Source organism: Rhea pennata, chromosome 4 (assembly GCF_028389875.1).
Source record: "Rhea pennata isolate bPtePen1 chromosome 4, bPtePen1.pri, whole genome shotgun sequence".
Lineage (NCBI taxonomy): Eukaryota > Metazoa > Chordata > Aves > Rheiformes > Rheidae > Rhea > Rhea pennata.
The window spans coordinates 41,810,587-41,837,318 of NC_084666.1; the positions used below are offsets into that span (position 1 = coordinate 41,810,587).

At 33.4% G+C, this 26,732-nt stretch overlaps 1 protein-coding gene across 2 annotated transcripts in view; it reads left to right on the plus strand.

Moving 5' to 3' along the window:
- Positions 1-26,732, plus strand: part of SPOCK3 (SPARC (osteonectin), cwcv and kazal like domains proteoglycan 3) — a 214,663-nt gene that overhangs the window by 155,296 nt on the left and 32,635 nt on the right. For both annotated transcript variants that reach the window (XM_062574702.1, XM_062574704.1), the window contains one exon: positions 5,106-5,220. In XM_062574702.1, coding sequence (XP_062430686.1) covers positions 5,106-5,220 — 115 coding nt within the window. The remainder of the gene's footprint in view (positions 1-5,105; positions 5,221-26,732) is intronic.

Here is a 26,732-nt window from a genome sequence, read left to right on the forward strand (position 1 = left end):
GGCAAGATCAACTAGCTGTCCTTCTTGATAGACTTCCCTAACCCTAGTTGTAAAGATTCCAATGATTAAGATTCAATAAACTTCTCGAGCAATATTTTAATACTTCACTATCCTTATTATTAGAGAGTCTTCCTAGTATCTAACCTGAAACTTTTTTGTGGCAACTTAAGCCATTTTTTTCTTGTAGCATTTGCCTTGGTCTTCTTTTTGGATGCCTTTTGGAAACCTCTTAAGTATTTGACAGCTATTATGTGACTCCTTTTTTCTGAAGACCGAACATCACCACTCCTTCAGTCTCTCCTCATTGATTGTTTTTCCTAGGCCTCCGAACATTAATTTTACTCTTTTGGGGACTCTTTCCAATTAGTTCATGCCTTACTTGAAACATTGTCTCAAGGCTGGACATAGAGCACTATTTTAAGCCCTGCCAGAGCTGCCTGGAATTATTTTATGTGTCTTGTAGGCTGCAGTCCTATTGTTACCTCCTAGCATGACATTTTTCATGTAGACCATACGATTGTTGACAGTGATCATTAGATTTTTTTTTTTCTGGAACTGATGTCTCGTCGGTTGTTCAATAGCTTGTATTTTTAAGGTGATTATTATATCTTCCTAAGAGTGGAATGTAGCTGTTTTCTGTACTGGATTGCACTGTTTTTTTAGCCTATTCTCATAAAATAAGAATATTTTGATTATATTCCTATGTTCCAAAGCTATTCCAGACTCTTACATGTTTAATACATCATCTTTTCTTTCATCTTTTAGTCTATTAATGAGATAAGAAATAGTTCTAGGGTTGTGATACACCCTTGCAGAAGTCCACTCAGTGGAGCCTTCCTTTCTAAGCTATTGATAGCAACTCTCTGAGGATTATTTTCAACTAGTTTTTTCCATCCTTTTGTATTTTTTTCATTCATTTCTAATCTAGCAGTATATTTTCAGTCTTTCACATGTTCCCAGTGACTGTAAGTTTGCTCAGTTCAAGTGTACAAGGATGTAAAATCAAGTGCATCTAATTTGAAAACTTCTAGATTATGTAAATGTTCTGTGAACCATTTTTTTCTCACTCAATATAGAGATTTTATGTCTATATAAATGGTATTCATAGTGACATATTACTTCTTTCTATAGAGGATTTCTATATTTTTGCAGTTATCAAAATGTTTTCCCAGGTCAGTAACAGGTTTCATCAGTTTAATCCCCAAACAGTCAAGGTTTTTGAATGACATGCATGCTGTCTGTCATTCACACCTGAAAAACTAGATCAGTTGGTCACAGGAGGATGATTTTGACAGTTTATAAAGGTAAACATATATACCTGGAAATCCATTATATTTATCTGGAATTTTGTTTACAAATACAAGGAAAGATGGAATTTTTTAGAAGGAGCTAAAATAATAAATAAAATGTGTTCTGTCTTTGTATTTTTGACAGTCAAATTTTCTTAAATTTTCATATATTTTATTATTTTGCCATAGAAACCTTTTTTTTTTTATTTTTTTATTTTTTTTTAATACTTCATGGCAGGGGTGGAAATGTCTCCTTATCCATGCAGAATACATAGAAATCAGTTTCCAGCTGTTGGCAAGTAGCAATTTTGGAACTGAAAATGATAGAGTTTAATGAAATATACTACTGTCATGTCATCGTTCTAACCCTATAACTGTAGTTATAAGAACAGGGCTCATGTATGCCAAAATAACATACACTGTAGTAATTGGTCCAGAAATATAACTATTCTCATCTTTACTGGAATAACAATAAAGCTGCATGAGTCATGTCTAAAGATGACATATATTCTTTGATATACTTCCCACAGATTTTAATTGCCTGTCTCTAGTTCACTAAACAACTATTTAGGGCAAGTGTTGAAGAATACTAGGTCCATTTGAAATGAAATAAGTTTTCAAGTAGGCAGAATAGAAGTATACAAATTGGATTTTTCTGTGGAAAGCTTGACAGGACAGAAATAAAGAACTTTTCATCCTGAAGTATATTGTCAAGAAGCTCTGACATGGTAGGTACCTATTTCTATATTAAAATGTTTTTTTAAGCACCGTACAGCACATTGCTCTGAAGTCAAAACTCCCTATTCTTCTTTATTAAAACAAAATATGCAAGAATTCAAATAGTTGAGACTTCTCAGAATCAAAAGTATAACAAGACATGGTGAAACTCCAGTACTGAAATCTGGTATGCTGAGATGAAAATGGAATCAAGATTAGAAGATGAAAAGCTAGAAATGTATATGTACAAGTAAAATTGTATTTTTTTGTAATAAGATATAGTAAAAAATTGCATAAACGGGATTGGGGTGAAAGTAGCACAAGCAATTAACGAAGAATTTATAAAACCAAGATAAATAAGGACTGTTATGAAATCCAATAGATAAGTTCCTTGAAAATGCTATGATTTATTTTCCCTTTATAAAAAAGTCAATAATACAGGCAAATAAATTATAGTTATTTTACTGCTTTACCAAATGTTATAATTAAGTTTTGTTCATGTATTTTTCTGCCATTTGAAGTTTTCAAATATTTTTTTCCCCATAAGGAATAATTTTGTCACTGATCCTATGGCTTCCTCTCTTGAGCACCACTACTTTTCATCATGTCCTCCTATTCTGCATTCCACAAATTTCTTTTTCTGTGGAGTTTTTCAGATATGTTAATTGCTTTGGTGCCAGTTTATTGAGACTACTGTTGAGGGAAATCTGATCTGCCTTTGTTTAGCTGAGCTGCCTTTGCAACTTCCCAGTGCAGCGTTAATATGGGGAACAAGGACAAGAGGTTTGAATCACAATTATCTTCCCAATATCATTAGCAAACCATCTGAGCAGCCTATTGACTCCTTTGCGACTCATGCAGGCACTCTGTTTTTGCTTTACTTGAGAGGCAGAATACAACTCTACTGCCTGCCTGTCCGTAAAATGAGTTCAGGGAATGTAAAATTCTAGCATAATTGTGAATGGGAATATTGATTTGGAAGTGTTATGTACTGATTTCACACTCACTAACCCAGATATCAGTGTCTGTGTTAGGTGTCAGGCATTGAGTAAAGTGTTTCTTAAGGTTTGATAGGGCAATGGTACTTGCAAATGCATTTGGTTGGACACCTTTAAAGAAAAATAAATACAAGGGGCTAAACTCACACCTCATACCAATTATGTTACCTGGAGCAACTTTGAAGTATTTTACTATTTTTTTCATCAACATTTGAGTCAAGTAAAATAGAAGCACTAGAATCTCTAAAAATAATCTCTCAAGAAAAGTATTAAAGAAGTCTTCAAAAGAAAAGTATTCCTTTATTTTGTATTCTTCATATTTCCAGTTCTCAGCTTACCAAACCTGAAATGTGTTTATATGTTCAGTTTTAAATGATGATCCTGTTCAGTTCAGTCACCAGCAGGATTACTCAAAGCCTAAAACACAGGTGTTTGTAGGTTTGACTCCTTAGTCTGCTAAAATGGAACAAAAAAAATTTCAGATCTTATAAAAGGGAAGATCTCTCTTTTCAGTAGACATGCGTTAAATTCAGGCTATGTTCCATGCTACCAAAATGGCAAATTGTTGCAAGTACGAAAATGCATTTTAGGTCATGTCCTCTCTGGAAAGATATCTGATGGGCATCACGACTAACCTAAGCACGTTCCTGGACAGTCATGGCAATTGTGTAGGAAAGTAGACAGTTTTCCCACAGGCGACTTAGTTTTTGCAGGTTCCTGTGAGGAGGGCAGAGCTTTGCTTCAATTTTCTGATCCTTTTATGAGATGGTATTGCTATTGGTATAGCTTTTAATTGCAGCAAGTCTCTTGTTCTGCTTTTTTGTTAGTTTTACAAGATTGTCCTTCAACTATGCTTTTTTGACAGAAGGTACTACATTTAAAACTAAGCTTTAATGATGGTTTTATGTTAAAAAAAAATGATGTTTTTTCCCCCTCTCTCTTCTAATATATCTTCTTTTTGGTACTGAGAGTCATGCGAAGAGAGCTTATTTCAATATGATGATAGAGTTGATTTTGTATTAGTTGGAGAACTGCATGACGGTGTTGTGACCAGGTTAGAAGTCTGCCTGTGTGAAAGGATGATAAAGCTCTTTAAATAGGCAGGGATGAGGTGATTTCAGGTACTTATATCTGCATGCTAGTGAAAACCTCCTGTGCAATTTCTGAACAGGTTCTTTTATTCTTAATAGTGACAATGTTTGGTCCCACCCCTTACTCCTTAGGAGAGAGAAAGATAGATCTTCCTTTCTGTGTTTGAGGAAAAAGTGTTCTCCACAATCATCTTCCTCCTTTCCTGTTCTCCCTACGTACATAAATTTTTCCTCTTATATTTTGATTTGTATTTTTTCTGCTATTACACTGGTAAAACATCCTTAAGCTAAATCTATACCCTAAAGCCAAGAAAATTTCTTTATGAAGACAAGTATAGCTCTTCAATAAGACAGGCAATGTTTACAGTACTGATATTTGCTATGTACGTAATCTCTGACCATGTATTTTCATGTCCTTGGAACAATAATTTGCTTTCCTGGTTATAGTTATTTAACTATATGGTTAATATGGTTTCTGAATTGGAGCTGTAAATATACAGATCAGAATCAAGCAAATTAATCTGTTTCTGTGCTGGAGAAGATTATGTGGAACTACATCAGCTATAACTTTCTAGTTTATTTGATATTGTGTTTTGCTAGTTTATTATTACCTTAAAGGTACAAATTAAATAATAAATTGGTAAATCCCTATTAATTGATTCCTGTCAATAATGAATATTGATGCTTTGTTTATTCGCTCATATAATACAAATAAAACCAATGCAGCCTGATTCCATTTGATATACGTACTCAAATCAGTCTAACAATGCAAAAGTATTCATGCTTGAACTGTTCCTAAAACCACAGCCTAGTTAGAGAACAAGAACTTTACACCTTCATCTAATCTGCTTCCTCCTCTTAGTACAAGCATAGTGTACGCTGCAGAACCTTTTCTTAGCCTGCATATCTTTAAGGATTTAAGCACCTTATGAAAGATTCCTTCAAAATACTTAATGAGCTATAATTTGTATTATAAAATATGTTTATGTTAGTTATTTTCTCTCCTACAGTGCAAATTAGACTATCAAGCCTGTGCCTCAGGAAAAGTGATCTCGGTGAAATGCGAAGGACGTTGCCCTTGCCCTTCTGACAAATCCACAAATGCAGGCAGAAATGATAGAAGAGGTGAGTGATGGTAATCTGTATAGATTTTTAGTAGATTGCTTCTTAAAGGAAGTAAGATTTTGTTCATAAAGGAGTACAGTCATCACAAACAGTGATTATGCTTGAATAAAACCAGTTTTATTGTATTCATAAGTTGTTTTCTTTGCAGTAGCTTTTGAAATTGTGCCTACAGTAATGTACCACTGTATTTTTCAAGTACATCTATTTTACTATGAGTCATTGCTGTTCTATTATTATTCTTTAATACTTCTCAAGATGCTTATGGCTGGATACAGAAAAATGTGTTCCTTGTTCCTCAGTGTTTTCAATTTAACATGCAAGAAAAAGAAGCCTGATGAAAAAAAGGAAACTTAAAAAACATCTATTGCTGCTAATTGGAGTAGCAGTTGTACTTTAATTATGGAACTGTAAGCAGAGGCTGTCATGGAAAAGTGAGTTCTTTCTTTGAGAAGTGGTTAGGAATACAATGAGTAATGTATGAGATTAGGCTCCTGGAAAATGTAGTTGCCTTACACTACTTCTTAGCAAGTGGTGCTGCTAGAAGAAAAAATTTGTAGCTAAACATATTTATATTTCAGTCATCCCAGGTGAATCTGGAAGGTTGTTGTTAAGCAGAAAGGCAAGATTACTTCTTCAAGGCTCCTGAATGGGTAGATAGTCATCACAGTATGAGATTCTACACCATCTTTATAATACCAGTCAGAATTTGACAAAACCAGCATGACTGAGCTCTGCATTTTTGTATTCCTTTAAATTGAACTTAGATCTTCTTTCTCCATAGTTATGCCTATGATGACTATGCCAAAATCTTTATTTTCAGATATCCTGTATCCTTACTGAAAATTCATCAGAATTAGTCATTAGTTTCTGAAGTTTTTCTTTTTTTTCCTATAGCAGCCCTCTAAAGACAAAAGAAACTAGCACTTACATTCTTGTCTTATGTTATGTTAAATATTTTATTGTGCTAATCTATTAAATTTTAAGCACTATTCCATAGTTATTGTGCAAGAAAATCCTTATCATTTCTGTTATAAACTCCAGTAGCTGCCAAAACTATTTTTTCTTCTAGATTAAAAAATAAATTAGGTAATTTTGAACAATGAAATCAGCCATTATGAACATCGGGCTGTGAGCAGGCATATAAGCCAATTAAAAAATTGCTCTGAAAAAATTTTAAGACATTAATTTACAATTTCATGTAGCAGCTGTAATGATAGCTTGAAAAAACAAATCTGTCATCTACTTACATTACTAGCCCAAATGGAAAACGCCGTGAAAGAGCTAGCCTTATATAGCTGATGCAGCTTTTGATAAATGCCTTTGACAGAGTACAGCACCAGTGCAGTTACTGGTAACAATACTGTATCTGCAGCATGGATGTGGGGGTGTTTGCTTAACGGTAAGCATGAAGGGAAATTAAGAGAATCAGCTGAGAAGCATCTTTGTGAACAGTGGGTGTATTATTCTCTAGTGTTTATTTTTTAATGTGGTATCACCCTCAGTTTTTACCAAAATAAATCAAAATTAGCAGTTTCTGTCCTGGAAGCTGTTTCACCTGATACAGCTTTTTTCATCCTAGTGTATATTATTTGAAGCACAGACTATTTCTAATAGTCTGATATGTAAACACTGACAACAATCTATAGATAAATTTTATTGGCTTCAACAAAATGGAATTGCTTTTAATTAATACTCCTAGGAATTAACTGTTCCTAAAGATTTATACTGCAAAGTGATCAAGATTGCTTGTGCTTAGTTATGTAAAAGAGAAAGAAAAAAGAGCCTATATGAGCATGGGAATTAACACTAATCCTGTCCTGGCGGATTGTCAGAACAAGCAAAATACAGGTTTTTTTTGAGCTGCTGCATTTTACTGAAATGTTGAAATTGGAATGTCATTTCTTTGAAAGGCCAAAGGAGAGGAGGTTTGAGAAATATAAGTGATCTGAGTATCATTACTGAAATTTCAGCCATTTTTGTAACAGAATACCAGCTTTATTATAACTTATGTGTGAGAACCCAATCATTTTCTTTTAAATTGAATTCTATTATATGTTTTAATCTGTACATGCATGTGTGAATTACTTACAAATTTGACATAGCCAAAGAGGTATAGAGCAAGATTTTGGTGATAACTTGAGGGATGCTTTCTTAAAATACATATCCTACCCAAGGCAACTTTTAATTTGTTCAGATTGACAGGTTCCATCAATTCTTTTTTTAGTGTATCTAAGGAGCAAGGTACGTCTGTGAACTTTCCCCAAATAGCTTTAGTGTATAACTCCACACTCCTTTGGGAAGGAAAATTGAACCATTATTCAGAAAAACAAATTTGCTTATCTGAATGTGTTTGAACCTCATCATAGGAAACTCTTGGTTGGAAAGGAGCTCTGAGGAGTAACTAATCCTTCTCTCTGCTCAGTGCATGAGACAAGTGGGCATTGCAAAATACTTTGCCCTGCAGATCTTTTTTCTAAGTTCTGTAACAGAACATACTTAAAACTTGAGTTCCTTGAAATGTGATGCTCCTGGTGAGTGCCTAGGGTGGAGTGGGCATGCTAGATTTCTTTGGAATTTACTGAACAAAAGTATGTGCTCTGGAGGGTGTGTGTGGTGTTTGCTTCTGGAGACATCAGACACATGGACAGTAAAATTCTCCAAAATTAGAGTAAATGTAACCCCTCCAGACACATACTAAAACAGCTGAGAATGATTTGCTACTTAGCTGAAGATAATATCCTAAATGCTCAATAATGTCTAAATATTAGATATATGATCTTATTGTTGATACATGGAGCATGGATCAGGTGTAGTGTCACAAAAATGAGTCAGATGCACCTTATTAATTTCTTTTGTAGTTGCACTAGGTAAAATATGTTCAGTGAAAATGTTAAATTTGGAGAAACTAGCTAAAATTCTGTATCTCATAATCTGTTCCAATTAGAGGAGAAAATGATGATGGAGTGGAATGTTTTTTTATGCAGCTATACTCATTTTTTAAGGATGTACAAAGTCCTGCTGTCTTTATTACCTCCACAAACTTCACCTTCTTTGAGATTTGGCAACTCGGACAGCCTGTCCTCCCATTCATCCACACCTGCCCAGAAAGCAGCCACTAGACCACTCTCTTTTGGATAAGAAGTGTACTTAGCTGTCTAAATGGATATTCAGCAGACCTACTACTTGCAGTGCAGTTTAGTCCGTTTTGCAACTGTCATGGGCAAGACAAAGTAAATGACAACCCACAGAGGCTTTAGATGCTTGCGTTTATTTAAGAGCTGAGGAGACTGGAGCTTTTGCCCTGCTTAATTTCATCTCAGACAGACACTCACTTGCAGGAGCCCAGTGCTATGCTGACTAAGTCTCAGCTTCGCTTTTGAGCAGAGACATTGCTGGAAGCCCAAGCAAAAAGACATTTCAATTCCTGCTGTGCTGCTGCTCATTTAGCAGTCTCAGACATTAGTGGTCAAGGCCCTTGGCATCTCTTTGTTCTCCAGCATCTCCCACCAGTTCCAGGGATCTTTCTTCCATCTAAGATCTTCATCTTCATCTAGGGAGACTCCTTTTTCTTTGCAGAACCCTCTTCTTCTTTCCAGAATGCATCTTTCGGGCCGCTAGCTCCCTGTTTTCCACATCCTCATCAATGTGCTGAAGCACAACACATGATCAGTCTCCTAACTGGGAGTTGTGTCTCATGTCACTTTATTAAATGGAGGATTCAGGACGTGCCACTACTGCTGAGTCCAGGTGTTATAAAAATTTACAACAGCCCATACAAGCTGCAAGTAGCAGGCTTATGCTTGAGTTAGTTCAGTTTCAGCTATTCACCCACAGAACCACACACAGTTATTGGCTGCCTGTCAGTGTTCACAATTTGAAGTATTTTTTTACCTACCACAATAACACATTATTTGAAGTTTCAGTGACGTTTATTCAGTAATGTACAATTCACCAACCTGCATTCTTTCACTAATGTACACTGTATTACAAAGCTTTTGGCAGTTGACTAGTTTGACTTCACTTAAATCGTGTTTCCATTCAAACAAATTAAGATTAAAATATGAACAGTAAAATTTCTTCACAAAAATTAAATGAGTTAACAATGGACTAGTAGAGGTGAAGGAAATAATACTGTTCTGTCAGAATCTTTTCTCGTCTTAGTAACAGACTTTCATGTTATTTAGTAATCTGTTTCTTTCAAAGAAGTACTTTTTTCTAGAATCAAAATATTATTTTACTACTGAGTTTTTTTTTGTTTGACAGTTTTTACTAATTTAAACACATTCTGTTTCTTCAACCACATCTTTTCTGAGTGAATATTAAGTACCATAGTAAACCCCTAGTTGGTTTCCTTTTGGTTTCCACGTCCAATACAGAATTGTGTTTGATTTGCATTCTGAAGTCTATGAATAGACCTGCAAACAGACAAATTTGTGCAACATAAATACATATTGCTAACATCACATTCCTTAAAGAAAATAAAAATTCAAATTTTAGAGTTCGATTGAAGGAACTGGGAAGAAGAATTTTGATAAGTTCATTAAAATGACTTTGCTATAGGGATTTTATTATCCTGTTAGAAAAAAACTACTATACTCATATTCTTATTAGTGTGCTCATTTTCAATCGTTTACAGTCCATTTTCTGAACAATTGGAAATGACATATTGACTTGAAACTTGTTGTGTTTTATATTTTTTGAGTATATATTCAAGCAATATTCAGGGGATAATACATGCTGCATTGCGACTTGTATTGTATGTGATGTAGTTCAAATTTGTTGTGAAACAGTTCAGTTAATGAAGATATGCTTAGCAATGCGTTTTTAACAAAACACGTTAGATTTATAATGGATAGCTCATTTTTTTTCTCTTCTCTTTTATTCAACATGTATGAAAAAGGAAGCCGAAAAAAAATGCTAAAATTTGTAGAAACCATACCTGTCTACTTTGCTGATTTTTCATCTTTGTTCAGTGACTTTGGCACTTCCAATTATAATGGAATTACTCTGATAATGTGTCTGACCCACTATACAGTCTTATGCCATATTAACCTCTCCCATCAATTGTAGTCTCCTGTCATTTCCTACAAATCTTATACGAGTAGTTGATTATATACAGATGGAAAAATAATCCTGAATGTCACTTTAGGATCTCCTAGAGGGAATACAATATATTAGTAAGCTTAATTAAGATCCCGGTAGGTATGAATGCTTGACTACCTGCCTCATCAACTTAGAATTTCATTTTCAAAGTTCATGGCTCACTAAGCCATATTCAATTCAAAGGAAGATAAGAGAAAAGGGGAAAAAAATCAATCTATTTCATAATGACTAAGAAATTTATTTTGGCATCAAATTGACTAAAAAAACCCAGGAGTCTTCACTTTGTATATATGATATTTAGACCAAGCATAAATAAAATATTATTTTATTTATTTATTTATTTATTTAGCAAAATATACTTCTTTGTTTGTATCCTGGAGGATCTACTAAGCCAGCTTTATTAAAAAGTTTTGTTAATTTAGAAAGGGAAATGAATGATTACAGCAAAATTCTTGGAATTTTTAATAACCAAAAAAATATTTTTTCAAGACATTACAAATAAAAAGGTGGGCAAGTGGAAGTCATTTTGTACTTTTGCTTAATAGTCATGGTACAGATCAAGACCCATGTTGTTTGTTTTTTGTTCATAAAGAAATAAGAAACTAATCTGTGGAACAGAAATGTTAGAAATAGATAAACAATTTTAACTGTATTTACTTCTTATCTATCCTTTAAGGTAATGTATGTGAAGTATATATTTACGCTTGCAAATGGTATGAAACTTATGTTAACTGACTAAATGAGCAGTTCTGTCTTGGTTTGTATAGAAACTGGTTGAGTCAGGATATGACAGTGATCAGCCAGGATTTGGATTTGTCCATACTCTCCTCCCTCGATCTGAAATTTACTTTGTTTCTAGTGAGAATATTCCCTTGGATTTCGTTTTTATTTGTAATGTAATTATATTACTAGTTTAACAATTTTGTAACTAGAAAAAGTGACATTGAAATGTAATGTTACTGGGTTGGCAAATACTTCTTAAGAAAATAGAGGCTGGTGGACCAAGGAATACTAAACATCCCCCCAACACGCACTGAAAATAAAACTGGAGGTCCCAGATAACAGCCTTCTCTGCAGTCAACTAAAACATGAAAAATACCTCAAAAGTTTCAGAATTATGCAGAGGTGGGAATATGTCAGTCTTTGAAAGAAAATTATTCCATATCCAATAAAAATTAGACAGACAGTATTCATTCTGATTGATTTAGAGAGGCTATCACAGCCATTGCATCAGTAAGGTTTCATTACTGGGATAGATATTTCCTTTTGTTTCTCTTTTACTTTTTACATAGGTTATTAGAGGTCTATCAACTAAATAAAAATATATTGTATGAAATACTAATAACAATGAAAATTTTCAGGAGGTTGGACTTTGTTACTGGATTTTTTTTTCCCTCTCCTGGGCTGAATACCTGGAGTATGCTTATTTTTTTTATCGTGAAAAATTTGGAAAATTTGGCAATTCAGATGGCAAAATCCCAGTATGCTCCTCTGAATAAATAAGCTCTGTGAAGATGTACATGACATTTCTGCATTTACAGGAAGATCATCACTACATATGTTTTGAATGGCAGAGCACCAGATGAGCATGTAGCTGATAACTCTCAACTATGGACAAATACCTTTCAAAAGTACTTGAGAAAAAAATAGTCTATTGTCAGTTGGTTTGAATTTAATCTCTTGGAATTTGCGCAAACATTATAAAAGTTTAATTATTGTTAAATCCAAAAAGCTTGAAAACTAGGGATCTAGACAAAGTAGCTATGTTCTATGCTCCTTCTGAGCTACCTTAGCACTCTGATAAATGTGTGTCATGAAATGTTCAGGATTCTAATCTCCAAAACCATCCAGGTCACACTGGCTGATCACAGCCACAGCCTCCTCCTGGCTTATGTTTTTGGATTTATTTTTCATGGGAACAAGGTTAGGATTCTGCTCCAGTATAGAGCCATGATGAAGCTAGTACGTGCTCTCATACCCAAAAGCTCAAAATCAATTGGAGGTCCTGCAGTTCAGGTATAGTTTATGGAAAAAAATATAGCATGGTAAAAATATGAAATACCAGTTTTCATTAGCTACTGAAATAGAATAATTTGCTCTCAATTTTATTTGAGTGAATTGCTAATAAATCTTTTAGTAAGAGGTCACTTGATATTTTTATTAGAAGAGCAAAGACTTACATTCGTGAAAGAAAAAGGTTCTTTTTTTAATCTGATCATCTAGGGAGGACGGTATAGGAAAATCTAGGAAGCTGCTATAAATGTCATGCTCTTTGAGTCTAAACTTTTGCCAGAGGGAAATAAAAGGACAATGTTGCACAGTGAAAACATTTTCAGCTAGCGTATTTGAAAGACTTTAATCACAGAACACAACCACCTTCCCATCTGCTTCCTATTTCATGCTGAATACTGCTGAATTGTTAATAGTTATTTTATCATATGTGTACCAGTAGCACCTTACTACTTTTAAATCAGTTAAATAACAAAACACATGAAAGCCAGAGATGTGGACAAATAACAGTAGGATTAGAGACACTGGATTCTGTCGCATTGTGTGTGGATCAATGCTTGGAAAAAAAAAAGATTCCTTTTTAAACAAATAACAAAACAGTACTCCTCAAAATCCTCTTACAATTTTATTTGTATAGCAGCATCCTCTTAATACATGTGCTCTTCCTATCATACGGGTATAGATGCCAAAAAAGAGCTTTTTGTATTCTGTTTGCATTCAAAGAGAAAGCAATGGTTACCAGACTTCGCAGATATAGAGGTTTATGACCAAAAATAATATCTGCATTAACCCCTTAATCTCCTCTTTGTATTATTATCTTTCGAGGACAGAGAGTGCAGCTTGTTAATTCTCTTTCTCCATGCTGTAAGATTAATTCCAGAATAACTATAGAATAAAATATGTATCCAAAAAGATATACACAAGACCAATCAGGCCTGATAATATCAGTGATTAGTTATGGGTGAACCAGGAGAAGCCTTTTATATGAGACAATGAGCAAAATTCCTATCTAAAAATGAAGATGTTTATACTGTGCGGTCAAGGGTAAAATTTAACTTTCAAACTTGAAATAAGAAAAAAAAAACCTTCTAAAAAGGCTGCTGTCATGGTACGGTGCTGTTTCCGGCTTATTTACAAATATGTTAGTATGTCCTAATAAGATTTCACAAAATGTGGTTTCATAGAATCTAATTTTATGCTGTCATGATTGTTACAGAAAATAAGTGACTTGTTTATAAAAGGAAGTGCAAAAAGAAGCATGCTATTTTTCATCATGGATAAACTACTCCTCTCACAGGTAGTAATTTCTCAAAAGAGTAGGCACAGTAAAGGGAAGGAGGTGTTCTCAGAAGAAGCAGTTTGATTCTAGGCAGCAGAAACATGTCGTATGTGTTATGTAATCCATTAGGTAATAGTCAGCTTTTTTTTTCCTTAACTGCATGTTTGTAACTCAATAAAATTATTTTTTGCATAATTGCTAGTGCAATTTTGTAGAATGCAACATTAAATTAAAAAAATGTATTTTGTTATATGGCTGTTTTTCATCAGCAGAAATCTTGCTGATGTTCCCAAAATGCTCTTTAAATTAATCCTGAAATGCAAGTGCACAGCTATCAGTGGAAGCACTCAAGAACACAAATTTGTCCCATCTATTTGGCAAATACTATTTGAGAGAGAGGTCCCTTTGTGGGCTGACCACAAATATCACATCTGGGCTATTACTTCTGCTCTTGCTTGCCTTTACTACAAACCGATGTGAATTTTGCTATTGATTTAAATGTAAATAGGCTCTGACTCAGTTTCCTGGTTAGAGGAAAAGATATTATCCATAGGTAACTTATCTTATTCTATTAATATTTCTGAAGACTTTTGTAATTTTTAAAGAAACCATAGAAGTTAAATGCATTATTATACATTCATTCTGGTTCTTTAGTGGACATTGACATAGTAAGAAATGTTTATTTTGCTTTTTTTTATTCTATAAAACATATTATTTGACTTTAAATCTCAAAACAATTCATCTTATAGCTATATTTTCCCGGGCTTGCAAACTAATATGCTATTTTTAACTTGCTTAATTCATTGTCATTCATTTACAGTAATGATAACTTTATATATATATATATATATGTGTGTGTGTGTGTGTGTGTGTATGTATCAAAGCTATTCAAAGGTGAAATGAAAATTGATGCATTGTAGATTTTCGTGGTTTGATATTAGGTCAGGTCTTTTTTTCTCCCTCAGTTGTATATAGGCTGCCTTATAACCCATTTTTAGCTGATTGTTCTGTATTAGAAAATGCTATTGTTTAATTAAAATTTTATTGCTTTACTTTCTTTATAAATGTTGCTTTTTTTCTTTTAAGAGTAATAATTATGGAATAATTATTAGGAATTCATTTGTATCTAGAAATGATTTCCATATCTTTGATATGACAGGGAATTTACTAGTGCCATAATACTTTATTACTGAATCTATAAAATAATGCTATTTTGTTTTCATTCCTGTGCTTATATAATTGCATAAACTTCATGGAGCCATTCTTATTGTTTATATCTTCAGTGTTAAGATAAATTTTTCGTGTAAGTCTTTTGTAGATTCTTAAGTAGAATGAAAATACATACTATTTCTTTATGTTTAGAGCAAGATATTTATTTTAGCTTCTATGCTCTTTGGGTGTCACTGAGGCAGCTGTCAGCAAATCCTCCTTTTATAATTTAAAATCCAAGACTTCTTAGAAAGAGGTTTCTCCATTCCCAGTCTTTGAAGTAATCTCGTGTAGTATAAAGTAACAGAGATTGCATTTGGAATGAGAAGGTATATCTGATCTGTATGTCCACAGTCTTGTAGACTGCTTATCACCTAGACTGGAGCATGGCCAGAGCATGCCACATCTAGGTTTCCTTCCCCTGGAATGCAGGGAAGGTTTTCAGTTGAGGGGTATAGGGTGCGTGCTAGGTCTTGTCCATGCATGACGCGGTAAAACAACACCTGAGCTTAGCAGCTAAGAAGTTCCAAGGACCCCACAGTTTAGCCAGATTGCTGAGATTAAAAGATATAATATATCATGCACCCCTCTTTTCCATACACATTTCTACATGAGAAATACCAAAGACCTGTGGCTATGTTTGAAAGAGCGGGGTGAGATAGCTGTGTGACTTATTCATAGGCTGTAGAGATGACACGAATTACTTCATCCTTCACTTATTGCTTCAGATGCATTAATTTCTTCTGTCATTTCATACTCCACTTTTGGTAATGAAGAGGACTTTAGACCATGCAAGAACACGGAAGAGAAGATCAAGGGTGTTTTTATTTTGTTTTAAACACCTTTATTATTCAAAAAAAACCCTTCACAATTAGAATTGGTCGTTTATTACTAAATGACCCTTTGGCTTAAAAGAAATTCTTGTGTTTGCTTTCTATTCTTGTAGGAATTAAGAAGAAATATGTTTTACAGAAAAGACATGATCACAAATGCAAGTAAGACAATGAGGCAGCAACATTCTAGTAAAAAGTATGCTATGTATTGGAATCAGCATGGAGCTGATCTTGTATGTAAGATGGCCCATATTGCTCAGTGATAATGTTTTTTTTCGTTTCTTTGAAATGTAGTCGTAATGGCAGAACAAATTAAAATTTCATTGAACTTGAGTGTTAGAAGAAAGAAATGAGGGGCTGAGGGAAAGCTGTCCATTCTATAATAATATGGTTAAATGTTATCTTTATATGGATCATCTTGTGGTTTTGTACCCAGATATGTAGAGCTACCGCTCTATGTGTGTGCTGCTGCAAGTGTAAGAAAAGAGTTAGATAAGTCTGATGAAAGAAGATAATTAATGCTGTTTAATTCTGTGTTTGGTAATGATTAGTTTTAACCTAGGTAAGTAAGCAATTCATAAAGCAATTTCAGTAATGGGGTCCTCAAAACATCCAAACTACTATGAAATTTAGCCTGTGTAGCTAACACAACAAACTCTATTAAACTATTTTAGATAGCCAAAGAGCATACTTTATTTAGGATGTGATCTATATAGATTCTTTTGCTCTACTAAAGAGTATTTATGGATTATGAAGCTGGAGGCTTCAGTATGGTTCAGACTATTAGAACGTTGGATTCAATTGGTTGGATTCAATTACAATGACTATAATTGCCTTAATTATGTAAATGAAGGGGCCTTGGCAGTCTTCTGACACATTAAAGGCTTTATAAGTGTGTCATAGTAGTTATGCAGAGAATAAATAACCAAAGAGATGCAGATCATATGCTGAGTAACTGCATCAGCATTGTCTTTCTGTTCATGCAACATTTTAAATAAGCTAACAAAATACTGCCATGTTTGTCTCAATTACTGAGATGATTCTCACATTTTTTACTCACATCATTTTTATACCATCAGTATACAATTAAATTAAAATGTGGTTCATAACTCATCAGTGAGAAATAATTGCTAAAAAATAGCTTCTTTGACAGATAATTATTTTTAACCAGGCTATTTACCCTTTCTTTCTTTCTTCCACCTATTTTTGGAAGATAAAACTTCTAGTGGCAATTGTGTAGCTTGCTGCCAAGCTATTTTGTGCTGTGATCACATTAGGGCTTATTAGATGGTGAGGCTATATGAGATCCTCAAGAAATTTGGGAAGGTACCGATGGTTCGGTAATGTTCTGCAGGAGTGTCAGATCAGTGAGTTTCACTGCATTGCCTTTAAGTAAGGTGTAAGCCCTCTGCTGCTTAACGAACATGCAATATTCTGTTTGTGACCAATTCTCAAAACAGTAATTAAATCTCAAGTAGCTTTATTTCCTGTTTACTCTAAAATTCCCCAACTTTCAGCTGTGCTATGCTCACTGTTAAGTAGCTGCAATATCCCATTTCAGAAGCGACTGCATTAATAGCTGGTAAAATTTTAATATTTTCTTTTTAAAGCCCTTTAAAAGCCAGGGATTAAAAAGTATATGTCTTTGGCTGCTATTGTTAATGTTTCTATAGCTACTACACTGGAATTGACAGAAATAAAATGTGCTAATTACAGAGTTAATGTCCTGGTGATATGCTGTCTGTTTCTGAATTGCTTTTAGTTACTCCTGTTTTTAGGAAGCATGTTGGATCTCAAGGAAAAATTGAAACATTTCGTTTTTTGAGGCATCCTTCTGTGATTGAAATTAATTCCTATTTAAGCTAACTTTAAGCAAATATGCCGAAATTTATTTTGCAAGAAAGGACTTTTGCTTGCTATCAGCATGTCATTTTTTGGTTATCCAACTTTCTCTTTCCTCCATAAGTTAAAATGTAATCAATTCTTCCATATAAAGTATAAGTTGTTGCTAAAAAGATGTCACTTTTATATACCTCCTTTGAATATACAGAGAGGAGAACAATATTGATTTACTGCATAAACTGCTTTTTTACTAAAAATATTGCAAATCAACTGATTAAAAATTATTATTTTATTATTAAAAAAAAAAAACAAGATATCAAAAAACAATTTGGGCTTTGTATCAGGGAACATGCAGAAGTGAAACTGTGTGTAACCTCTCTCCCTCAAGTGCTTTGTCTGAACCTTTGCAGTGTAATAGAGCAGTTAGTGGGAAAGACGGCAGAGTTACCAGTAAGCTTTATTCTGATAAATTTCGAGTGAGTTGGACTATGGAGTGAATATACCCTTCGTTTTTGATAGTAATGTTTGCTTAGGGAAAAATGTCTGCAAGACTATGTCACATATCATAATTGAAAGCTTTTGTATTTGTTGTCTGTTCTTGAAAAAAGATAAGCACGCATACTTTGTCAAAATATATGTCATGTTTTTTTGGATGTTTATTCCAAAACTTCATCAATTAAATGCTAGACTTGAACATACAATATCATATATTTTGCTTTATTATTGAGAAAATAGTCAACTGCGGATTTGAAAAAGCAAAAGGCAATTCGAGAATTAATAGTTCTAGTCACAAATGGCATTTAAGAAGGGCAAGAGTTTATCTTAGAAATATCTTTTTTTTTTTTTTTTTTTTTTTTTTGGAAATTTTATTTATTCTAAGCCTAATCTCTCGTGGAAACTTATTTGGCTTTGAGAATAGATCTTCATCAGTCCTCTTGCTTCCAAAAATAACAGCCTTGTTTTTAATGCATAATTGTCATTTTCAATTTTCTCCAAATCCCTGCAGCTTTGACTCTTCATATATATCACTGTAGTGGTAATCAAACTTTCAGTAAGAAAAAATGAACAAATATATTGTAGTATCAGCATGATCTAAATCTATATCATGTGACAAATTTTTATACCTCTACTACTTTCACTACTATGAAGGTAGAATTTTTTTGAAAATAAGAAAAAATGTTAGTATACTCATATATTAATAAAATGATTAGATAGATATTCTGTGGCTCACTTCTCATTAGCCAGCTGTACTGCTTTGTATCTGCTTCATGAAATACAATATTGATTTTTTTTAAATATCTTAATATTATATCCCAGATGCAGGCTATTTGACATGTCAGAAATTCACTAAATAAAACATTAAAGTCTTTATGGAAAGTCTTTATGGAAAAGTAAAAACCCGACTTCTTCCCTGAAGGCACCAAGGTCTATGAAATTATCTGTGGCATCTATTTTAACTGTTGTTCCTGCTGATACTGCAAGATCAAGTGCTATAGCTACTTTGCATACAAGCATCAGCAGTTGCTCGGTTGCATCAAATTGTAAGTTTTGGCTTGTTAGCATGGTGGCACCTTTATAACAGTCTGCATGCTAAATGAAAAGCATTCACCTTTAACGTATAACTACCTCCTAAAATCAGGTGGCTTTGAAAACCAGGTTTGTATTAATGCTGTATTTTGTTTTTTATAGAAAAAATAAATCTTGTGTTTATCATTTACTTGAGCGCCAGATAAGTCAGAAGAAATCCTTGATTGATATATGTTGAATAATAATTCTTGTCGAAATCATTTGCATTATTTATCCTGCTTATGCTGCAGAGGTTCATTATAAACTCCTGAGATTCTTAATAGCAGGAGAATGTGAAATACTTAAAAAGAGAGAAATGTAAACCCAGCTTTTGGGGAAACAAGTCGTTAAAATGTTTTTGTTCAGTTTTCCCTTTTTCAGTAGGATTATCGCCTTATCTGAATTTAGGTGTAGATCAAAGTTTTAAGCATGTTTATAATCCAGCTTACTATGCCTCATAGGAATCTGCTTTTTTTTTTTTTTTTTTTCAGATTTTCTTTTAAGTCAATGTTTGATGAAGTTGATCACCTCCTATAGTATTTCTTCACACAGAATTTAAGAGGATTATAAGATATGCCAGAGGTCACTAATATTCTGTATTGTTTTGTTACCTTATTTCTAAAAGTTTTACTTCAGAAGCAAAAGGACAAAAACAGGATATAGTTTTAACAAAGTGAAGGCTGAACTGGCTAAAAGGAAAGCTGCTGTAGTTCAGAGGAAAAGAAATAACAATTACTCTTTCTACTCTTTTGTTCTGGAAGAGAAAAGCCATGGAAAAACATAAAAGAGGTTACAGAGATGTGGTGCAGGGATATCTTGTTGGTAGCATTTTATCTGGTAAAATCCAGAAAAACCAAGATGCTTACTGTCTTATCACCCGTCAAATAAAGTAGTAACAAAATGAGAATTGTAGTTGTTCTGTTGCACCCTGTTTGAATCTAGCCAAGGGAAAATACAAAGGTTAATACAAGTGTGCTAAAGTTAGCTGGGATGTTTCTGACAGTTGAACTGGTTTTTGGATCAGAGAAAGCAAATGGCTGCAGGTTTGAATCATTTGACTTCCTTGAATTCAGAAAAAGCTGTCCTCTAGCTCTCGATCCTACTTAGAGGTAGTACAGTAATTTTTTCTGAGTGAGTCAAAAGCTGAAAGTAGCCAACAGTATAAACACAAAAATTTATTATCCTTTGACATTCCCATCCTACTCTCTGTGTCATGGCAAGACCAAAAAAATCCAGGCAGTTGTCAGAGATCTAAATCTGTGACAGTTTATTATTTAGAAGAAGAAAGCCGGAAACCAGGTTAGTTGTTCACAAGATTATTGTGTACCTGAGTTTATTTCTTCACTTCTCTAGCCTTTCATGCTTTAGGTATGTTGGGAGATTCCATTTTGCTGATGCAAGCATTGATTTAATATGTCAATAATTGACCAGGTAGTCATTTAATTATTAGTGAGAACTGTCACTAAATATAGGGATTAGCAGTCTGGACCTGTTGCAACAAGCACCTCCACAGTTTTCTTTGTGAACAGTGTAAATCTTGTCATGTAAGCCGCAGTGATCACTGTTACCTTTTCAGTGAAACTGTAAGGATGATCTTAAATTGTAGGTTGTTCCTTGATGTAAGGGATGCTATGGGATTGCTTTGGGGTTGTTCCATTTAAAAAGGTTCTCAATATTGGCAGCAAGTTAGCAGTCAATATTTCATAAATATAGCAAAGAAAAAATAGACATCTTTCTAGCAGAAGTATATTCCTTTCCTAATGATAACCCAGTTTTCTCATGCGGAAGAATTATAGATTACTTCTTTCCTTATCTTTTTCCTTTTTTTTAGGCTACTTTCTATTATTTTTGCTCATATTATGTAACAGTTCATTCTGCAAGTCATCCCAATGAAAAGTGTGAGGTATTCCTCTGTGTAAGTTAGTGGAATAGAGTTAGGTTTATTGATAACTGTTAAGTTAGTCAGTTATCTTGAACGTATTTGTAGTGATATTTCCACATAAAAGATTTATAATGAGTGATACCCAATCTCATAAAGATCAAAAGTAAATTTGTCTCTTTTTAAAATATAAGCTATTTCTAAATGTCTCCAAAATACTGAGAGAAGTTTAAAATCAGTTGTGTTTTGTAACAGACTTTCCTCTGCCCGTGGGGTCAGGTATATGATTTTTTGTGTTCCTCTCCTCAAAACCAGACATTTGGAACATCTCATACAGAAACACATTGGAAAAATGAATGGAAAACTGCATAGTATGAAAGGGGCAAAGAGACATGAACACTCTTGTTTCCAAAAGTAACCTGTGCAGCCAATATGGAGAATCTGAACTGGGAGCCAGGAAATGAGACATTAAACTATAAGTATTTGTGTTAAAATGTTTGAAATTATTAGTAAAAATGCTTTTGTTACTGTAGTTTCATCAAACTATATAGCTATATTGATTCCACAGAAGTAAAACAAGAAGTCCACATTATAATTAGCTAACCAAAATGTTTCACTAACACAATAGAGTCAGAAACCTATGAAAAAGAAAAAACTTTTACAAAATAATGTGAGAATTATATAATTTATATCGACTTAATGAATACTAGACTTAGTTCATTGTGTTATGTGTGCAAATGTACATATTGCCAAAAGACAGAAAAAAATACATTCACAAATTAAGGTACAAATTGAGGAGTGTGTGGCTTAGCATATAACATAATAATAGCATATAACATAAAGTGTAATAATAGCATATAACATAAAGTATAATAATATAATTTATTGGATAAAATATGTTTATTACAAAAATTGCTTGCCGTCTTTAAGATGGTGGTATTTTTTCATATATTTCCAGGAAGCTCAGTACAGTTTATAGATTTACAATGCTTATATATTTGTATATTAGCTTAAGCCAGAGTTCCTGACTTTGAGATGTGAAAAAATACATTGTTTTCTTACATGCCTGCACAGTGCAATCATACTTCGTATTCCTCATACATAAAATAAAAATCTGTTAAGAAGGCATTTGCAAAAAGTTTAATGGACTTGGGATGCATTTTTTAAGCACTACACAGATAACCAATAGATATGTGGAGATAATGGTACTATATATTCATTGGGCCTGAGGCATCCTAGACACTTGGAACATACTAAGACTTGAGTTTAATACTGATCTAGGACATCTGGACATGAGGTGGCCTGTTCAGAGCCTGTTCAGAGCTGCTGCTCTTGCTCTGATATTGTTGAACTTCCAGAAATCCTATGAAAATCCTCTTTTATTCTCAGGCAGAGTTTTGGGATAGATAAGAAAACAACCCTGGGAAATTGCAAGTGTGGTAACCCTTCTCTTACATAGTTCAACAGTTTTTTTCCAGTATGTCATGTGGAGATGGAAGTCATTCTGTTACACAAAATAAAAAAAAAATAAAAATTTAAAACTCTTTATCAAACAAAATAAGTGCTCATAAACATTCTTCTGAATGAAGTTCCTTTTGTAGTGGAAGCCAAATATTAACTATAAAAATAAAAAGAGCACATCTACCTAATGTGTTCTTGGTGGTATCTGAAAGAGAATATACTGAGATTAAGCTTTTGAAGGAATTAACATAAGTAAATATTCTAGTTAAGAAAAATGAGAATCCAAACTGTGGAGTTTCATGTCTTTACTTTTGAGAATAGTGATTTCAATGATATCTTACTTTCTTCAATCAGACTTTCAGTGTTAAATTGCAAAAATTTTTATTTTGAATATGCCTAATTCATGGAATATCAGATTATCCAGGAGTGAAAGTTTTCTTACAGACTTTGTTTCTTTGCTTATTCCTACAATATAAGGTAAACTGTGTAGACATGAACTAAAAAATTACATGTCCCTACATTTGTTTTTTTCCATAGTGATTGCATAAATGTTTTGTTTATTAGTGAAAAATGTTAGTTAAAATTCTACATTATGTTTACAATTTATACTGTATACATAATAGAATTTTGGATATAGTTACCTCCACTATATCTTTCGTGTAGCCTTTTAATTAATTTGACAAAGGAGTGGAGGAAGAAAAGCATCCAATATATTTATGAAGGCACAGTTCCAAAACAGTAATTTGAATGTTCTCTTGTTACAGGTTTTTTATTTATTTGTTTTTTTCAGTTTAACCATTTAGTATAATGGAAGCACTCAAGTTTTCTGTTTGGACCTAGGTTCTAAATTGTTGGTGTTACAAGGATCTTTGAAATTTAGGGAAAACACTATATTTGCTTAAGTCCCTCCAGCATCCATTTTCTCCTATATGAAATCTAATGAATTAGATAAAAATGTTGATGATGATCTAGATGTTTAGATAAAAGGGCTGTGCATTTTAAGTCAGTTAAAAAACAATAAGTTCTATTTTTAACGTTCTTCTAAAAAAGATTGTATAACATTTTTCTCCAGAAAACAGTTCAGTCAGGGACAATATGATAATTGTAACAGCTGTTCCGATATAGAATTATATGCAAAATGACAAGTATTTCATTGCATGTTTGAAGAGCAGAATGCTTTAACAGTGGACAGCTGCATTTTTGTTGTACAGAAAAGGTACAAAAATTGTGGCTTATTAGCTCTTGACAATGCAATATGTGAGAGATTGCGGAAAGGAATAGCTTAGAAGGGACAGAAAGAACAGAGAAAATCTGAAAGAATGTGATTCATTAATTATGCCTTCAGCTTGGGAGTCCAATTCCATGCCCACCAGGCAGGTATTTGAGTACCTACTGTGAAAGAAGAGGGGAAAGCAACTCCCTGGTTTTTGTGTCTAGCTTCAAAGACATATTTAGTTTCCTAATTTCTGCTGAAGAGTTTAACCATCTATTTTTTGGAGTAATAAATTAGAAACATAAATAAAATCTAGGTATTGCCATACCGAGGTGATTGCCCTTAGTGAGGCTCGGGAGACTGTGTGAGTTTCTCCTCTCCAGGCCATTACCACTGCTAGACTTTTCCTCTGCAATTTCCTTCTGTTTATCATCACTGATGAGTGACTGAATAACCAGAGGAACTGTTGACTTGATCTTCACAGATTATCAATACCTGTGTCTTTGAAAACGTCACTGTTTTTATTGTTTCCTTGTTTAATAATTCTTATTAAACTACTTATCTGCCTCTCTGATTTATTTGTACTTAAACCAATAGTGACAAGACATTCAGTATTTTAATCATTTGTTTATTTTGGTTAGCTTTTGGCTTACACTGGATATTTTATACAGCAGTGTCATACAAGGATGGGGGTATTTTTCATTTTAATAAGCCAGCTATTAAGCAGCTATTGTACAGTGCTATGACTTGGACACAGATCCGTCATACTTACTCATATTGAAAAAAACATTACTAAGTCAATAGACATTATTTTAATCTGATTGCTAAGTTGGGATTCATATAAGAATCCATCCAGTTGTTTCCTTGCTTAATAGATTTGCCTGAAATTTGATAAAACATGTCTTGACACATCAGCAACAAAATCCACAAATGTAGCTCACCCTCCAAAGGGTTTTTCTGTAATTTGAGCAGGGGTGACCTCAAAGTACTACAGTCTTTTTTCTATTTTGATTTTTATGTTTTGCTCACCACAAAAAACTCAGTTTTTCTTATTTTCCTCTAAACAATGTACTCTCCTTCCTCTTTGCTCTGATGGCATATAACTAATTAACACCATTTCCTGAGCAATATCTTAGGTTTCTTCTGCTTTATGTGAAAGAAATTTAACTTATTGAACCCTCTTGATTAACAGATTTCAAGGAAGAAGTATATAACTTGCCAACAGGGGAAAAATATAGAGCAATCCATTTTAGAAAAAAGCATGATTTTGATGTATGGAAAAAACATTGTTTTCATAATAGTTGTTCACTATTAGTGAATGACTGAGGATGTAAAAGTCTTTTCTTAGGGGATATGTTACAATGGACTCAATTCCATACAGCGATACAGCATCTGGTGAAACAACTGCTACTGTTCAGAGTCTGCATATATACTAGGTGTGTACGTTAATAACTGCATCCTTCAGAAAATGTTCAAAAAATCCAGCATGGATAAAGTCCATTCAAAATCTTGTTGTACATTTTTCCCGTAAAACTCTGCAAGTGACTTTGACCCTGTATATCTTGACTACTGCTAAGAGCAGTTGATTAAATATTAATGATCCTTGCTATGTGATTTTGATCAAATAGTTTAAATATTGATCCAGTATTCTGGTCAGAATTTAAATCATGGGAAATAAATCACTGTTGTATTCATACAAATGGAAAAGGAGGGACGCTAGAGCAGAACATTGAACTCAGTTAACTGTAGAGATATTAATAATGTGTACCTTATTAGATTCTTTTTGTTTCCAGATTGTAATCACAGAAAGTGACATTTTCAATTTAGAATACATACACAAAAGAAACAAATTTCCCATTCTCTTTTTGATAATGTAGCTTCATGAATAGTCACTGTAAGGCTCCAGTAGGGCCAGTGGAAGACTAACAGATGTCTCCAGAAGATGCCCTCTCTTAGGTCTTAGCTTCTCCTGGGAATAATGAGAATATTGTTGCAAATAGCAGCTATATACAATCTATAGCTTCAGTTTTACTAAGAATAGCCTTTTGTGATGTACAGTTTGAATATACCACTTCTTGTTTATTTTTTCTAAAAGAAAGGATTTAACTTACCAGGAGAAACTTCCGGTTTCAGAAGGAGAAACTTTAAGAAGAAACTTTCAGTTATGAAATTTAATGGAAACATATTAACTTTAATTATCATGATTCAAATAATTATTATAATTAGTTTTTAAATTTATTAGGAAACCTCAAATTAAGTAATAGGTCTTAATCTTTATTTGTTTTTTTGTTCTTGTTTCTAGTCATTTTCCTAAGCAAGTATTGACTTTTACTGGTGATCAGCCACTGGTGGCCAATCTTTGTATTACTTTGGTGCTAATCTTTACTAATCAAAAGAAATATTCTTGCTCTCAAATTTTATTTATTTCAGTATTGAGTTCCTCATTAATAAGAAAAAAAAGGAAATGGTGGATTACAAGTCAACTTGTGTTGAGCTACATTTGAATGGATACTGTATTCATTAAGAATGATAACAAGCGACTTTCTTAATTTGTTACCAGTTAAAAAAATGGACAGATAAGTTCTCTCACCTTCCCCAGCAATGTGCGGAAATCCAACCTGTTGTAGATTCTAAACAACAAAGGTGATTCGTCAAAAATATTTTCTTATAAATTTTCAAACAAAGAAGGCATTATTCTTAGTTTTTGTTAGAAATTGCTATATATTTTGATCATCAAGTTCTCAAAAATTTTAGACTTGATAAACCTTCTCTTTCAACATCTCTCTCTCTTCATAGACTTGAGAAAAACAAATTGTGTTTTGCAATTCCTATTTTGTTTCAGAACTGAGACAAAACTCATCAGTGACTGAAGTTGTTGAATGAATTGAATCAGTATCAGTAAGATAGCACTGTTGCCAGAAGAGGCAATAGTTTAACTCTCTAAAAATGCCAACTCCAAGTGCCAAGTGCCACTTCACACCAAGTTTGAGCATTTCGGTGATTTGATTTTCTTTCAGGTTTCAACAGCAAACCAACTGCTGGCTGATTTTAAAAGCCTGATAGTGTAGCTTTTATATTATTAAGCCTGAGTATAGCATACCATACTTGAATATTAAA